Genomic DNA, 19,243 nt, shown 5'->3' on the forward strand with positions numbered 1-19,243 from the left:
AAAATTCCTTGTAACATTTTGCATTTGTTTGTGTAAATATATGCATGTGTATGCATGTATACATGCAAAACATACAATCACACAACGAGAACCATTTCTCCCTCTTATGTCTGCCCCACCATTCAACTGTCCAATGCCTTTCTAATTTCACAACTATTGACTGTCACTTTCTGGATCCAAGAAATTTTAAGTAACTTGAAAATATTTTTGAATCATATTTTTATTTCTTTTCTTTTGCTATGAGAAAAAAAAGTATAGATTTATAATTAATCCAAACTCTGTGTGTTTAAAAATATAGTACTTGTGTGGATCAATGCCTAGTTAATAATTTGATACATTTTTATGAATTCATCAAAAGTTTATGGAATGCAAACTAGGTGCCAAGCACTGTACAGGATGCTGAGGAGACAGTGATGAATTAATCAGATGAGGTTCTTGCCTTTATGAAGGTAACAATCCAGTGGAAGTGAGATTAATTATAATTTTCATGAGCACTCTAAAGGAAATAAACAGGATGCTTTGAAACTGTAACAGGCATGGCTAAACTGGCATAGGGTAAGTGATTGCAGGAAGTCACAAGACCTATGTGCATAGGAATGAGATGAGAAGAAAAGATGGGGCAAAATCATTTCAGCAGACAGAACAATCCACGAAAAGGCTTTTAAGTCTCAAGAACAGAAAGGAGTATGACTGGGGTGGGCTGAGTTGAGGATGAGCCGTGAGATGAAACTAGAGAGATAGATGGGACCTGCCTGGAGGGTTGCAGGCTGTGTTAGGGATTTAGATTTTCTTCCTAAAGGGAATAGGACGTCATCAAGTAGTTTTAAATAGATGAATGAGATGTTCAAACTACCCTCTGAAAAAGATTGTTCCAGGTACGCTGTGAAGAATAGATGGGAAGGGGCCAAAAGCAGGATCATTAGATGAGAAGGCCTCTGGAGTTGAGATGCCTGGGTTTGAATCTGGGTTCTGCTATTTGTTAACTCTATAGTTTTAGGATAGTTGGCTGACCTTCCTAACTTTCAGTTTTCTAATTTATATAATCTACATGATAACAATACCTGAATTATTAGCGTTGCTGTAAGAACTAAATGAGATAATGAATATAATGCTCTTACCATAGCCACTGGTACCTAGTATTAGCTATAAAAAACTTAGCGGAAACTTTAACTAGGGAGGTGGCAGTTGGGGTGGAGAGTAGAGGGTTTAACATTCTTAGAAGACAATATCCACAGGCTTGATAATTAGCTAGGTGTTGGGGTGGAGGGAAGTGAGGGGCTCAAGGGTTACCAGTTTTAGCAAAATTCAGGATGATCAATTAAATTTGAATTTCAGATAATTTCCTAATATAAGCAAATATCATGAGACATACTTTTACTAAAAAAATCGGTGTTTATCAGAAATTCAAATTTAACTGGGCATCCTGTGTTTTATCTGGCTACCCTGCCAAAGATATCTCGGGGTTCTTGGTTGAGCAACTGAATAGATGGCAGTGCTATTTGCTGAAATGGAGGTGATTAGAGGAGGACCAATTTTTAGTGGAAAGATCATGAAGCAGATATTCAATGCTCTGAATTTTTGGTGCCTGGGAGACACCTAGGTGTAATGTAAATTATTTACTCAGCCTTTCTTTGGTCATAATTCATGGGCTAGTTAAGAACAGCTATAACAACATTTGGATTGGGAGTTGGGTAATGCCACAACAGAACGTTCTGTTTTTGATGTAATCAAAATATTATCTTTTAAAGAAAAGACTAGATAGAAAGTATATATAAAAACTTTGAATTTCTTTATTTCCAGGTTTTTATATTTCCCCAGGCAATGCTACTGGCTGCCTGCCATGTTCGTGCCATACAGCTGGAGCAGTTAGTCACATCTGTAATAGCCTAACTGGTCAGTGCATTTGCCAAGACGCTTCCCTTGCCGGGCAAAGTTGTGACCATTGTAAAGACCATTACTTTGGATTTGATCCTCAGACTGGAAGGTAAATACTTATAAGAATTAATCATTAAATAGTTTTATTTAATTTTATTTGCAATTACTTCTTTTCTACTAACAGTGATTTTTTTGGCAATATCTTTTGTAAAAAACAATATTGCCTGTTCTTCCTAGTTTGTTGATATATTTTTGACTCTTTGACATCTGCATTTATTAAACATAATGGTAATCTTTGAATATTTCCTACAGTTCCAATGTTTAGGTTGCTATATGTCGATAGATGTGCCCAGTATTAGAGTCTGGGAACACTTAACTAGATAAAATCTTTTTCCCTCAAAGAACTTATATTTTGGATGTGGGAAAAGACAGATAAAGAGATAACTGTAGAAGAAAACACACACACACACACACACACACACACACACACACACACAATATAAGGGGTAGGATAGTCGGCATAGGAACGTATAAACTTTGTTCTACATGGCCCTTGAATTTATTGCTTATTTATTTATTAACTTACTGTCCTTTTATGTTGTCCTTGCCTTTCTGATTTGGGTTTAAAGACTGGCAGATGAGAAACATATCTTTGTATTTAGTGATTTTTTTTTCCCCAATGGGTAAAGTACATTCTGACAGTAAGTTAACCACTTTTCAAAGTTACACTATCTTTAATGTGTGACTTCTCATTTCCTGTATATCTGTGGGCATTTACCTTCACATATTTGTGTTCATTGCTGTGTTGTGAAGAAATATTGGAATGCCAAATCCACGTGTGTTTTTTTGTCTGGTCAGGTTATAAATTTGTCGAGTGTTGGGATTATGTCTATGAATTCTTTGGCCTCCCTCTCCCCAAGCAACTATTATTGCGCGCTGCACACACCAATCAAATCGGTTTCTCAGAGTATGTGTGTGCGTATATTTATAAATATATTTGCTAATTATTCAAAGGTTTGGGATTATCTGGGCTCTTTTCAATTTGTTGCCCCCTTGCTCCCTGCCTTTTGGCTCTTAACACTCTTCATTAACACCTCGATTAGAGTGTGGACAAGGTGATGGGGTATATTATTGAAAAAGAACTCAAACTAGTTCATTTGGCTTTCTACTAAAATTCAATTGATTAAAAAAATTGTTAACATGACATTTAAAAGACTTATTAAAACAATGTTTCTTCTTATTACACATCTTTTTTTAAATCTGTGCTTCTGTTACCATTGCAATATCGTCTTGGTATTCTGAAAGCATTATCAGTCTTTTCTACAAATGCTGAATCACTCTGAATGGGTATAGAAAGCACATGGTGCAGTAAATGGGAAATAAAAAGCGTTACCAGGATTTTGATAGTAAAACTGGAGTCGGTTATGGTGCATACTGCCTCCTCTACATACTTTTTGTTGAAAGACCATCTCACAAATTCCCCAGTTGGAACTCTGGGATTGGTTTGTTTCACTCCTGGCCATCTCTGCCTTTTGATCTCCTATTTTTTCCATAGCCTTTCTGACAGCGCTTAATTGCCAAGAGAAAATATCTTCTCCGATCAACTGTCGTCCTTGGAACACTCATACCCACCTATGGCATTTGGTGCCAGTCTCTTACCATTTTCCCTCTACTGATCTCCCTTGTTATTTTTCCTTGTGTTGTCACCAAAACCCTTGTTTAATGACCAAGAGGTATCTAATAGTCTCAGCTTTTTCACTTATCTTTCTTTAAATGAAACCTGATTCCCTTCATTACACTACTTCTTCGACCCTTCAATGCTCCTAAATTCAGGCTAATCTTTACCCCATTCTGCTTCTCTCTCGTTTGTCTACTCTTGCCACTCCCCACCTCGTCTGGGGGCCAAGAATTGCTTATAGAACAGTGCTCTCTCAGCTGCCACTGTGCAGTCAGACTAGGAACACTGGCACTGGACTTTGTGGATTAGACATGGGGTTAAAAGGTTAACCTAAATTGGTGAGGAATATAACGAGTCAAAAATAAAAATGTAGGTATAAATTACATTATTAAAAGGTGCTGAGGTTAAAATCAAGAAGAACTCAGTAAAATGAAGGGATGCGTGCAGATTAGAGTCTAGGAGATAGAACCAAGCGTGAGAAGCTGGGTAGATTCTAAAACGTGAAAGATACAGAGTAAGTGTGAGTTCAAAGTAAAAAGACTCAAGTTTTATATAAATACAATTGTATATCTTTACATATTAGCTGACTCATAATTATAGTTAGTTAGGTAAAGAATCGCCTTTTCAAACTTACAAATTTTCCTTCGAAATGGTACCACTTTTCTTCCATCCTTACTGTTCTTGTCTTTGGACTTCCAAGTTTCCATTCATTGAGAACCTTATCAGAGGGATGGTATTTTTCCCCTCTCCTCTTCATTCACTTAATTTCCTTTCCAGCAACCCATTTCCGTGACCACAACCTGGATTTTGTGATCCCTTGGCCCTTCTCTACTTCTCAGATCTTCCTAATCCCAGAAATGGTGCTCTATGGACAAATCACTTCTTGCCAATCCTCTCTTCTCCAACGTGATCTGCTCCTAACTTCCCTCAATCTTATTCCATTACCCTACCTAATCTTCTTTTGATCAGCCCCATTCCTAACTTTCTCACCTTCTACTCCTGGCCTGGGGCAAAACCACTTCAATTCTGACTCTGTCAGTAAACTGATTGCCATCAAGATCTCTCCCTTCTGCTATACCTTGGGTCATCTCCAGGGAACGTAGCCCTGCTCCCGCCCTGTAAGGACTTAAAGAAAGACCATGTACTGTGCTGACTGGAACTACCATGCTGTCTTTACTTCTCATCCCTGTATCTTCTCTCCCCTTTAAACTATTGCCAGTCTGTTCAATTTCCTGCCCTTGTCCTTGCAGCTAATCTGGCCCTCTGCTTCAAAGACAAAATAGAGAGAATCAGACATAAATATCCCCAGATCATTTTCTCTCTACCTCCAATTGTCACATATTCTTAATTTTTAATCTAGTCTTAGAAGAAAACAATGTGTAATTTTTTTCTAAAAATAGCCTATTGCCTGTTCTTGATGTGTCCCCTTCTGTTCTCCTCTTGCTCCTCCGTTCCCAACTTTTCTTCATCTCCTTCATCTTTCCTCTGAACTTTGCTCCATTAAATGTTCCCTTTATTTTATTTATTTGTTTATTTATTTTAAAGATTGGCACCTGAGCTAACATCTGTTGCCAATCTTCTTTTATTTTTTTTACTTCTTCTCCCCAAAGCCCCCCAGTACATAGTTGTATATTCTACTTGTGAGTGCCTCTGGTTGTGCTATGTGGGACGCTGCCTCAGCGTGACCTGATGAGTGGTGCCATGTCTATGCTCAAGATCTGAATTGGTGAAACTCTAGGCTGCTGAAGCAGAATGTGCAAACTTAATCACTTGGCCACAGGGCTGGCCCCCAAATCTTCCCTTATTTTAACTTAAATCCCTCTCCACTGGTTGCAACTATCTACATATATGCCCTTCATCACCATTCTAAAGCCCGTGTTTTGACTCTGCCCTGCCCTATGAACCCCGAAAGTTGCTGCCTAATCTTTCACTGTCATTCACTTACTCAGATTTGAAAAGACTAGGTTTTTCTTCTTCATTTTTTTGACTTCCCATTCATTCTTCAGCTGCCATATTTGGTACATACATCAACAGAACCAGCAAAATGTAGACAGCCAAGAATAAGTTCGATGACTCTTAAGACTCTCATCCAAATCAAAGAAAGGTATACAACCAGATAAAATATATAAAAATAGGTTAAAGAAAAGATAAATTTAGATAGGAGGGTTTCACTGGAAGGAGAAAGGAGAAGTCAGTGATGCCTTCCAGTACGAGGGTCTTATTAGATTCCTTGCAGGGTGACATGGATCTCCTGTAGTTGAGGAGGCCAGTGGATTGATGTCTCTCTTAGACCTGGCCAAGCTACATGAGGAAAGACAATGTGTTTGGGTTTGGATAGGCAAGCTGAAAGAGAGTTCTCTGTATATCTTATACTCCCAGAGTTTGTCAGGACAAGGAAGAAAGTGTATTTCTATGACCAGATGAGGACCACAAAGAAGAGAGACAACATGAGGTCCTCTTAGCACCTGTACAAAGGGCCACCCAGAAAGCTAAAGAGGCCTGGTAGAGAAAAAAGTGAGCTTCCTGTGAGCTACAAAATTAGTAAGCAACCAACTGGAATAGAGATGCATCTAACTACAATAAAACTGTAGGTGAGAAATACCTAATGGAGAGAGAGAGAGATCAATGAAAACAACTCACAAAAGTACCACCTCCAGGGAAAAGTCAGCTTAGTACCTACACATGTGAGACCAGAGATATCAGCCTGCTTTGGATTTTGCCAGTCCAGTAAGTTCCTACCCCTCCTCCAGCCTGTGTGTGAGAGAGGAGAAAAACACAAAGAGAAGAGGCCAACCAAGCTGCCTTCTCTGGTTGTAGACCTCCTGCCTTCATCACGTCCTAGCTGGCAAAAAGGGGAGAAGTCTGTCTTCAAAGTGTCTGTTCTTTAAATAAAGCTTGAAGTGTAGACTAATATAGTGGACTAGACATTCTAGTTTCTGAATCAAGCCTATGTTTTTTTCTTTCAGCTTTATTGAGGAATAAATGACAAAAATTGTATATATTAGAGGGGTACAACTTGATGTTTTGATATACATATATTGTGAAATGATCTCTACAATCAGGCTAATTAATATATCAATTACTTCCCATAGTTACTATTTTCTTTTTTTTTGATGTGGGGAGAATACCTCCCCCTGCCCCCAGCCCCTGGCAACCATTATTCTACTCTGTTTCTATGAGTTTGACATTTTCTTTTTTGTAAATTCCACATATAAGTGATACAATGCAGTACTTGTCTTTCTCTGTCTGGCTTATTTCACTTAGCATAATGTCCTCCAGGTTCATCCATTTTGTTGTAAATAGAAGGATTTCCTTCTTTCTCATGACAGAATAATATTCTATTGTATGTATATGTGTGTGTGTGGAGCTATATAGATATATATATAACCATATCTATATAGTTATATATCTATAGATATATAGACATAGATAGAGATATATAGGGATAGATATCTATAACTATCTATAGTTATATCTGTAGATATAGATAGATATAGATATATGGATAGGTAGATATAGACAGATATATAGATATAGGTATATATCTATGTACATATATACACACACACACCGTATTACCATATATATATATACATATATTACCATATATACCCCACACAAACATATATATGTATAGCATATTTTCTTTATTCATTCACCAGTTGGCAGACTTTTAAGATGTTTCCACATCTTGGCTATTGTGAATAATACTACAATGAATATGAGGTGCAGATATCTCTTCAAGATGCTGATTTCATTTCCTTTGGGTACCCAGAAGCGGGATTGCTGGATCACGTGGTAGTCCTTTTTTTAATTTGTTGAGGAACTTCCAGACTGTTTTCCATATGGTTGTACTAATTTGCATTCCCATCCACAGTGTATAAGGATTCCCTTTTCTGCAAATCCTCGCTGACACTGTTACCTTCAGTCTTTTTGATAACAGCCATTCTAACGGATGTGAGATGATATCTCACTGTGGTTTTGATTTGCATTTCCCTGATGATTAGTGATGTGGAGCACCTTTTTGTGTACCTGGTAGCCATTTGTATGTCTTCTTTGGAGAAATGTCTAGCCAGATCTTTTGCTCATTTTTAATTAGTTTATTTGTTTTTTGCTATTGAGTTGTATGAATGCCTTATGTATTTTGGATATTAACCTCTTATCAGATAGATGGTTTGCAAACATTTTTTCCCATTCTGCATGTTGATTTTTTACTCTGTTGGTTGTTCCCTTTGCTGTGCAGATCCGTTTTAGTTTGATACAATCCCACTTGTCTATTTTTACCCTTATTGCTTGTACTTTTGGTGTTATATCCGAAAAATCATTGCTCAGACCAATATCAGGAAGATTTTCCCTGTTTTCTTCCAGTAGTTTTATAGTTTCGAGTCTTACATTTAAATCTTTAACCCATTTAGAGTTGATTTTTTATGTGGTATGAGATAAGGGTTCAATTTCATTCTTCTGTATATGAATATATAGTTTTCCCAGCATCATTTATTGAAGAGACTATCCTTTACCCATTGTGTCTTCTTGGCACCTTTGTAGAAGATCAGTTGACCATATGTATGTGAATTTATTTCTGGGCTCTCTATGCTGTTCCATTGGTCTATGTGGCTTTTTATGCCAGTGCCATACTGTTTTGATCACTATAGCTTTGTAATATATTTTGAAATCAGACAGTGTGATGCCTCCAGTTATTTTCTTCTTGTTAAACCTGTGCTTTATACTTTAAAGTAACTGTAGGACCTTTTTGTTACCTAAGAAAGATCAGAAAATTCATGTAACTGACTCACTTTATATCCAAGTGGAAAACAGGAGAATTTGCCCCATGCAATCTGCTTAAAGAATCTGTGAAAGATAAAAGTAAAATTGATGCATGATTGCTTCTTATGACTCAAGGTTTTTCAATGTGCCAATTATTTTATTGTCCTCTCTATCTCTTAAAGTGATCTCTTCTTCTGGCCTCCAAGATCATACTTGTCATATTTATTTTCTCTCTCTTGTACGGATTACTCCTCTTTAATTTTTCCCTTCAATTTCTATGTCTATATCTATGATTGCAACCATGACATACATGTTTATGACTCTCAAATATATTATCATTTATTCACATCCATACCATGGTCTCTAGGCCTATAGCTAGCTGTCTCTCTGAGTTTTAAATTTGCATTCCCCTCATGCATCCCATTCTTCATATGACCAACACAGAACTACTTTTCCTTTATATTCCTTTCCCCCCTCCTCCCCAAATAAAAATAAAATAGTCTCATGCCATCATCATCTTTGTCAAAAAAAAATATACCTTAAAATAACTATTCAGGTGCACACCACCCATATGTGAGTGTGGCTCAAGATAGTGTTATATGGGGCAAGATTGGCTCTGATATTGAGCATAGGCTGCTGCTAGAAAGAGCTATTGAAAGCATGAGACACCATATATAACACAGTTTCTCTGAAATGAATAGAAAGAATAAAGCCTCCCATGACCATATGGAGCCCAAGGAAATGAGCCAGTCCCTTGCTGAATCAGTCATAGGGAATGCCTCTGCTTTGAGTTGACCCTTCTATTCCACTGATGAATTCTACTATCTCTTTTCACTTTAACATTGATAATCGTTAGAGAAGAAATCCTCTAGCACAGAAGGTCATAGAGAAAGATATTTCAAAATGTGACAATGAGAATTGCTTGAGTTTATACTTTTGCTCATCATTGAGAAGAGATAAAAATGGATTTTATTCTTTTTATGTTTTCCATTCCTTTCCTGAATCATATTGAAATCTTTTTGTTGACTTCTCATGGTTATTGTGTATATATCCTTACATTGACTACTTTGAAAATGTGTACAAAGATGGCTAAAATAGATGGGATTCATCTAGTATAAGGGATTTTTGTCTCCTGAAGGAAAAAATTCACTCATAGTCTAAATATATACAGACATGCAGTATAGGAAAATAACTATTTATACCTGATGTTTGATTTTTTAAAAAAAAGAAAGTTGGCTAAAATCAATTTAATGTACCTTGAACCCAGCTCTGTGGTAGGCACTTGCAAGTATAAATTTATTTGATAGATTTCCAAAATTCTACAATCAAAGTATTTTATTGTTAAGCATAGAGAAAATGCAAGCATCATTGTATCTCTTCATTGATTGGGAAAATAGATTGACTTCTTCATCTGCCTTTTCTATTTATATATTCAGGGGATCTTATTTAATCCCTCCACTAAGTTCACACGTATCCCTTACCCTTCTCCGTGTTCTCTTTGTTGTGCACAGCTATGTCTGCTGTTTTTCTCTTGGCTCATTTTCTTGACTTTTTTTTATACCCCAAGGGCAAGGTAAATAAGATAAAAGGCTCTGACCAGAAACTATAGCAACAACAACAAAAATGCACCAAGCACAGCAATAACAAGCTGGAAAATCATTTTCCTGTTTTCATCCAAGTGGTTCATTCTTCAAAAGTTACCGTATATCACCAAAAGGGGGCATGCATTTTAAAAAGCAGATCCCAGTGCAAAAATCACTCCACTTACCACTGATGCATAAAGCAAACATGATTTAATCAGTATCGAAAACAATGAAGGAAAAAAAAGTCTTCCCACTGAAAGATCAATAAAGCAAAAAAAGAATACCATATTTATCTAAACCAAAAACAATGAGATAAAAATGGGCCACATTCCATTAGTGTCTGTTGGTAGTTGAGACCCATATTTGACACACTACGCTCCCTGGTGCCATCCTCAAGTTGACCTGTAACTGCGATTCCTCCTTCCCACAACCCCCAATTCTGCTCCAGTTCATCTGGTTCACCATTGTTTTCCTTAGGTAACATCCACATGTCACAGCTCCTGAAAGCTTTCTTCTCTGACGACTTCGTCTCTCTATATTCATTAGTTCTGCAAAGGCTCTCCCTTTGAACACTGTTATAGGTTTGGTCTGGTAATCTTCACACGTGCATATTTCCACTTGATCTCCGCTGGTCTTTTCTCTGAGAACCAGATCAATGACTTCAAATGAAAGCAGATAACTTACTTGTCAACTCATCTGTTCATGCTATGATAGTGGAAATATTGGGGAATGTGCCTCACAGAGTCATGTTCCTCAATGGCTCTTTGTTGGGCCACTGGCTGTTATTGAGGATGACAGGAAAATTGGGCCACACATCTCCCATCATGTAGCAGTCTAGGCAGGCCTTACTCACAAGGTGGTGGCAGAGTTCCCAGAAAGAGAGCAGAAACGTGCAAGGACACTTGAGGCCTATGCTTGGAACTGCCACAATGTTACTTTTTCTTATTCCACTAGCCGAAGCAAACCACAGGCCAGCCATATTCAGGAGTCGGGAAATAGACTCTATTTCTTGATGGGAAGAATTGTGTAGTTAGTTGCAAAGGATGTGCGTAAAGAAAGGGGTGAAGAATTATGGTCATTTTTGTAATCTACCATGACCACTGAACGAGATGTTCTCCTTTAATATAGATTCTATTTGATTCTGTAAGAAATGCCAGTTTTTATAAATTAGTAGCATTTATTCAATGCGATGTAGTAGGAATAACACAATATTGGGCATCAGGAGATCTAGTTCCGGTTATGGCTTTTTCACTAGACCTGGCATATTAGATTCCTATTACTGCTATAATAAATTACTGCAAACTTAGAGGTTTAAAAATGACATGAATTTATTATCTTACAGTTCTGGAGGTCAGAAGTCCTAAATTAGTTTCATTGGGGTAAAATCAAAGTGTCAGCAGGCCAATGTTTCTTTGGATACCCTAGGAGAAAATGCATTTCCTTGCTTTCCCAGTTCTAGAGGCCACCCACATTCCTTAGCTCAGAGCTCCTTCCTTCATCTTCAGAGCCAGGAGAGCACTGTTTCCCCTCTTCTCTGGCCTCTGCTTGTGTCTGTATGTCTTCTCTCTCTGACTCTCACCTTCCTGCCTTCCTCTTATAGAGACCCTTGTGATTACATTGGACACTCTCAGATAATGCAAGGTAATCTCTCCTTCTCAAAACCCTTAACGTAATCAGATCTGCAAAGTTCCTTTTGCCTAGTAAGGGAACATATTCACAAGTTCCAGAGATTAGGGCTTTGACATTGTGGGCCATAATTCAACCTACTAAACTAGGGTTCAGCAAGCAATGGCCTGCCGCCTATTTATGGAAATAAAGCTTTATTGAAACAGTAATATTCATTTTTTACATATCATCTACAGCTGCCTTCATACCACTACAGCAGAGGAATTGCAACAGAGATCACATGGCCCACAAAACCTAAAATATTTACTATCTCATCCTTTATGCATAAAGATTGCTGACCATACTCTGATTCACTGTCACCCTGGGCAGGTTATTAATCCTACTAAACATAGAATCAGACTTTTGGGACTAGGAAAAAACCTTAAAAATAATTTTGGTTAAACTCTACCCTATGCATTTCTCTGTGTAAATCACCTTTTCAGAATAACTGGTTATTCAGCTTCTGCTTGAAAATGTGGAACTAAAAAGAGCTCATTGTCTTATGAAGCAGTTCATGTTTATTTCACACAACTCTAAGTCTGAGAAAGATAGAAATATATTCTTCACATTGAGCAAAAATTTCATTCCTGTGACCTTCTTGCCTAGCCTTATTTCTGCCTTCTGGGGCCATAGGGAATAATTGTGCTCTCTTTTCTACCTGAGAGCACTTTAAGAATTTGAATCTGCTATCATACCTCCAAGTTATTACGTTACAATGATGACGAGATTAAGGAAAGTGACATTAGGGCTTCTTTGAGGCGTAAACATGTGTGATATTGTTAATATAGTGAATCTTCTGCGATTTCTATTTCTTTTAAATATTTGGTTTTGGTGACCAACATGTGGAACATAGTCTGTAGCCTCTGTGATTAGGTGGATGTTAACAAAGGGGAAAGTGGTAGTGGTCTCATACAGAACCTTGCTAAGCAAGATCTTCTCTAGATGACAGGAATGTCACCTTCCTAGACTTGGATGTCACTATTGCCTGGATGCAAGGGAGCCACTACCCAGGTCCAGATCTTATAAGTCCCTTTATTTGTGCCTTGGAAATCTCCATGAGAGAGGATGGATGGGACACTGTTAACTCCTCCTTTCTAATGAGACAATATCACTCTTCCTTCCTCTCCAATAAGCCAAGTGAGTAATGGCTTTCACTTCATATGATGAGGATCTCTAAGCCACAAATCCTTCTCTAAAAATTCTGATTCCAGTTCCAAGAGAATCCAATGTAATTAGTAGGCTGTGATGAAAGGCGGAATAAGAACCTCAATGAGACCGCACTTCCAACGCAGAGATGAAATGTAATCTTAACCAGGGGAAAACCAAATTCTTCCAGAGAGCGCTCTAGCATCATGGGATGCTGCACAAGAAGACTGAATTGAGAACTCTTCTGGCCTTAAGGAGTCAGAGCAGAACCCATCTTAAAGACCATGGTCCTTTCCTTGGGGGAGAGCTTAACCAGGGCAACAGCGATGCCAATCAAAAAGGGCTCAAAAGAGCTAAATTGTCATTAGAGCTACATGTCACATTTGGGCTTTTCTAAGTCTGAAGCTCTCCTAGTGCTTTATTCATTCATTTATTCAACAATATTTATTGAACACTTACTGTGTGCTAGTAATTGTGCTAGGGATCTATGGAAAAAAAACTTTTTCCAGTTTCTCAAATTTGCTTTGAAGCCTCTTTCTCTTCTATTTGTTAATAATCATTAATAATCCTTGTCTTTGAGCTCTTTTCCTCCTTCCTTCTTTATGTTGATTGGTGTCCCCGTCATCCACCTGTCAGCAAATTAGAGAACTGGGAGTAACACTTCTTCTTCCCTTCTCTTTTCAATTTGTCCATCCCTCCTACTGATTTCTCTTACTAAATATTTTTTAAGTATACCCCCCTCCTTTCCATTGTACCTTACTACTGTCCTAATTTAGCAATATCTTACCTCTACGTATCTTGCCAGCTTTATTTGTTACCACTCCCTATTCTGAATTTACACCTATGCAAAAAAAAATGAATTGTTTCTAATTCCATACCCTCTCCTGCTGTTTCTTTTCTCTCTATTTTGCCCTTCCTGATTCGCTTGGCTTATTCCTACTCATCTTTCAATATTCAGCTCAAATATCTCCTCCAAGATTCCTTTTAATGTGCCTTTCCCTGTCCCCTCCTCTGCCACCAAACTAGGTAGTTGCCCCTTTTCTGTGCCCTCAAAGAGACTGCACATATCTTTATTAATGCTCTTTCATTTTTTTATTTCTCTAGACTGTGAGCTCCTTGAGGGGAGGGACAACTCTATCCTACTCATCTTTATGTTCTCAGTGCCTATTCCAGCCCTGGAAAATAATTGGCCCTCAATATATTTATGTCATTCAACATATTTAAATCAATGTGATGGTACCCATGAATTGGGGCTCCGAACAGGAGGGAAATGTCCAAAGAGAAATGTCAATGAAGTGATCTGCGTCCTGGAACATATCCCTGGACCTTCTGTGGGAGCTCTCCCTCAGATGATGAAGTTTCTGATGATAAAATGCATTACTGAAACATTCTCTTCATGGATAGTGATGTTTCTGCTATAGTAATAAATAGGATAACTCTTTTACTGTTTGCACAACTGGAAGAAGCTCCCTGGAAAGGAGAATATATGAGATTTGTGATTTAAGAGACAAAGGCCAATTAACTTCTTTCCTGTTGTATCCAGTAAACGCTGAGTTACCTAAGACCCGGAACAGAAGTATAATAGCGGAGTGCTGGCAGAGATTAGCAACACTTTATTCCCCTTTTGTTTACCATAATGAACTGGTCAATAAACATCACAAATTGTTTATCTATATAAATCTTGACAGATTACTCTTTATGAAATTCATTTAGCAGGTGAGGTTTTCCCATAAGGATGAAAAATGAAGATTTTAAACAGATTGCGGGAGAAGCTCTGGCTGTACCAAGAGAGTCAGTGTAATAAAGGTTTCTTTATATTAATATTACAAAAACCATTTATCCTGACAAAATCAATATCACAATTCATCTTAGTTTGGTGTTTCTCTTTCTAAGCTTAAAATGTCTCTTCCTTTATTATGTCTAATTTTGTTTTAATAAACGTGAAATATATTTCATTTAGGAGGTGCTCTTGAGGAGGGATAACTTATAAAATGACATCAAACTTGTAGCTTATTTGCTAAAGAGTCTTGGAAATGTTTAAAATTATATTTGAGTGGCTGAGAAATTTACAGGAATCTTTTGACTTAAACCTTAATTACAAAATTATCCCCAATGTCCTCTGGGTGAAAACAAACTATTATATTCAGAAAAGTCTCCTATGAACTTCATTCAGGTAAAATTCTCTCTTACTGATGTCAAGCAATTATAACAAGTCAGATAAGTTGGATATAACAATGTCTGGGATGAGAGACTGAAAAATCAGGAAGAGTCACATTTAATTATTCAAAACATCGCATGCTTTCCCAAGAAGTGATTTATTTATTCCATTTGGATTCAGAACTTAATATCCTACGGATATTGACAGAGCTGACTTGGAGCTAAGCATGTAGCAGTTAGCTGGAAGAAAATAGAACTCCATCAAGGAAAGGAATTAGGTTATACACTGGAAACTATTACTCTAAATGTACTGGATGTAAAGAAGTGTGATTGTCTCATGAGTGAATGGTAATAAAAACTGAAATACTCAAGAGACACTTATTCATGAGTGGTATGGTGATATATGTATGCATTGGGAGAAGCTTGTCTCTATCGTTTATGCTTACTAATATTATATTAGAAGCCTACAAACAATATACTCGAAGTAATAGCATATAATGAAATTAAGAGCAGATCAAATATTTTGTTGCTTCTATAATTCTATTTTAATTTCAATGCATAATTTTCTTCAGCTCTAATACTTGAGTAGGCTAAACAAAACAGCTATTTGAAATGGAGTTCTGAAGCTATGTCTATATATGAAAGCCTCATATAGTTGTTTGTAGGGGGAAAATGTCCTTTTATCATGACATAAAAAGGGTAAACTATGGCATAGTGGTTTTCAAGAGAAACTGTACTTTATTTATTCCCAAGGTGATATTAGTCCATAAAACAAATTTGCAGCTTATTTAGCAGCTTTAGCTTTTATCGGCCTTTTTAAGGGTGTTGAATGATTACCCAAGAGATCACACCATAAAGGTTGCAGTGGGATAAAGTAACTCTATCCATCCGACATCTTTATTAGGAAATATAGGTGGATCCATAATGTTATTTTAAATGTGCCATATGGAAAGTCTCTGTTTAAATGTGAGTGGTCATCTTACATGTGCTGTTTTTGCTTCATGGTGCCAAAATTGCTTATCTTAATCAGTGACATTGGCATAGACTAAGTCTTTGAATAATTCACTCTGAGGAAACAGATTTGGGTTTCTATCATGACAAAATGCCAGGACAGTGATTTTCACAACCAACTTGTGTCCAAGAAATTTAAGTTGACATGAAATTCTCTCATTATGTTTATATTATTAGCATCTTTTCAGAGATCAGAATAATACTCTATTTTTCAACCATTCTGATTAAATTAGGTTAGTGCATGGAATATAGCCTATATTAAGGTATTGACAGTATTTGAACATGTCTTCCTCAAACTGTTTTCTTAGTGAAATTTAGTCTTTATAAAACTAAATATAGAATTTCAAGATTTTTAGGGACAGCAATGATGATCATATCCAATTTTCTATTTTACAACTTCATAGATACTTGAAAAGATAATTTTATGGGTACCTAATCTTAATATTTAGCTGTCAAGTAACACAATAATAGCAGGATACTTTAACACTCCACTTACATCAATGGATAGATCATCCAAACAGAAGATCAATAAGGAGACATTGGCCTCAAACGACCTATTAGGCCAGATAGACCTAGAAGATATATACAGAACATTCCATCCAAAAACCACAGAAGAGACATTCTTTTCAAATGTGCATGGAAAATTCTCCAGGATTGATCACATATTAGGCCATAAAACAAGTCTCAATAAATTTAAGAAGATTGAAATAATACCAAGCATCTTTTCTGACCACAAAGGTATGAAACTAGAAATCAACTGCGAGAAGAAGATCAGAAAAGCCACAAATATGTGGAGATTAAACAGAATGCTACTGAACAACAATTGGGTCAATGAATAAATCAAAGGAGAAATCAAAAAATACCTAGAGACTGGGGCTGGCCCAGTGGCATAGTGGCTAAGTTTGCACGCTCTGCTTCAGTGGTCCAGAGTTTGCAGTTTTGGATCCCAGGCGCAGACTTAGCACCACTCATCAAGCCATGCTGTGGCAGCATCCCACATAAAGTGAAGGAAGATTGGTACAGATGTCAGCTCAGTTACAATCTTCCTTAAGCAACAAAGAGATTGGCAACAGATGTTAGCTCAGCATGAATCTTCCTCATACACACACACACAAATACCTGGAGATAAATGAAAATGAAAATATGACATGCCAAAATTTATGGGATACAGCAAAAGTGATTCTAAGAGGGAAGTTTATAGCAGTACAAGTACTACATTAAGAAACAGGAAAAATCTCAAGTAAACAATCTAACAGTGCACCTAAAGGAACTGGAAAAATAAGATAAAACAAGGCCCAAAATCAGTAGAAGGAAGCAAATAATAAAAATCAGAGCAGAAGTAAATGGAATAGAGACTAAAAAGACAATAGAAAAAAAATCAATGAAACCAAGAGCTGGTTCTTTGAAAATATAAACAAAGGTGACAAACCTTTAGCTACACTCACAAGAAAAAAAGAGAGAAAATTCAAATAAATAAAATCAGAAATGAAAGAGGATAAATTACAATGGACACCTCAGAAATACAAAAGAGTATAAGAGAATACTATGAAAAGCTATACACCAACAAATTGGATAATCTAGAAGAAATGGATAAATTCATAGAATCATACAACCTTCCAAAACTCAATCAAGAATAGAGAATTTGAATAGAACAATTGCCAAGGAGGTCAAACATTAGTCAAAAACCTCCTAAAAAATAAAAGTCCAGGACCAGATGGCTTCCCTGGTGAATTCTACCAAACATTCAAAGAATGTCCTTCTCAAACTCTTCCAAAAAATTGAAGAGGAGAGGAAGCTTCCAATCTCCTTCTATGAAGCCAACATTACCCTGATATCAAAACCAAACAAGGACAACACAAAAAAGAAAATTACAGACCAATATCACTGATGAACATCGATATAAAAATCCTCAACAAAATACTAGCAAATTGAATACAACAATACATTAAAAAGATTATACACTATGATCAAGTGGGATTTATTCCAGGGACGCAGACATGGTTCAACATCTACAAATTAATCAATGTGATATGCCACATTAACAAAATGAAGAATAAATATCACATGATCATCTCAATAAATGCAGAGAAAGCATTTGACAAGATACAGCACACATTTATGATAAAAACTCTGAATAAAATAGGTATAGAAGGAAAGTAACTCAACATAATAAATACCATATATGACAAACCCACAGCTAATATCATTCTCAATGGAGAAAAACTGAAAGCTATCCCTCTAAGAACAGGAACCACACAAGGATGCTCACTGTCACCGCTCTTATTTAACCAGCATTAGAAGTCCTAGCCAGAGCAATCAGGCAAGAAAAAGAAATAAAAGGGATCCAAATTGGAAAGAAAGAAGTGAAACTGTCACTATTTGCAGATGACATGATTTTATATATAGAAAACCCTAAAGAATCCACCAAAAAACTTTTATAAATAATAAATGAATACAGTAAACTTGCAGGATACAAAATCAATATACAAAAATCACTTGTGTTTCTATACACTAACAATGAAGTAGCAGAAAGAGAAATTAAGAATACAATCCCATTTACAATTGCAACAAAAAGAATAGAATACCTAGGAATATACCTAACCAAAGAGGTGAAAGATCTATACACTGAAAACTATAAGACATTGTTGAAAGAAATTGAAGAAGACTCAAAGAAATGGAAAGATATTCCGTGCTCTTGGATTGGAAGAATTAACATAGTTAAAATGTCTGTACTTCCTAAAGCAATCTACAGATTCAATGCAATCCTTATCAAAGTTCCAACAACATTTTTCACAGAAATAGAACAAAGAATCCTAAAATTTATATGGAACAACAAAAGAACCAAATAGCTAAAGGAATCCTGAGAAGAAATAACAAAGCTGGTGGTGTCACACTCCCTGATTTCAAAATACACTACAAAACTATAGTAATGAAAACAGCATGGTACTGGCACAAAAACAAACACACAGTTCAATGGAACAGAATCAACAATCCAGAAATAAACCCACACATTTTTGGACAGCTAATTTTTGACAAGGAAGCCAAGAACATTCAATGGAGAAAGGAAAGTGTCTTCAACAAATGGTGTTGGGAAAACTGGGCAACCACATGCAAAAGAATGAAAGTAGACCATTATCTAACACCATGCACAAAAATTAACTCAAAATGCATTAAAGACTTGAATATAAGACCTGAAACCATGAAACTTCTAGAAGAAAACACAAGCAGTACGTTCTTCGACATCAGTCTGAGCAGCATATTTTCAAGTACCACGTCTTAGCAGGCAAGGGAAATAATAGAAAAAATAAATAAATTGCACTACATCAAACTAAAAAGCTTCTTCACAGCAAAGGAAACCATCAAC

At 36.6% G+C, this 19,243-nt stretch overlaps 1 protein-coding gene across 1 annotated transcript in view; it reads left to right on the top strand.

Annotated features, from left to right (window-relative positions):
* The window catches only part of USH2A (usherin), a 747,192-nt gene that overhangs the window by 165,244 nt on the left and 562,705 nt on the right, over window positions 1-19,243 (top strand). The window contains exon 14 of the mRNA XM_001915645.4: window positions 1,801-1,984. Coding sequence (XP_001915680.3) covers window positions 1,801-1,984 — 184 coding nt within the window. The remainder of the gene's footprint in view (window positions 1-1,800; window positions 1,985-19,243) is intronic.

This window comes from Equus caballus, chromosome 30, assembly GCF_041296265.1.
Source record: "Equus caballus isolate H_3958 breed thoroughbred chromosome 30, TB-T2T, whole genome shotgun sequence".
Lineage (NCBI taxonomy): Eukaryota > Metazoa > Chordata > Mammalia > Perissodactyla > Equidae > Equus > Equus caballus.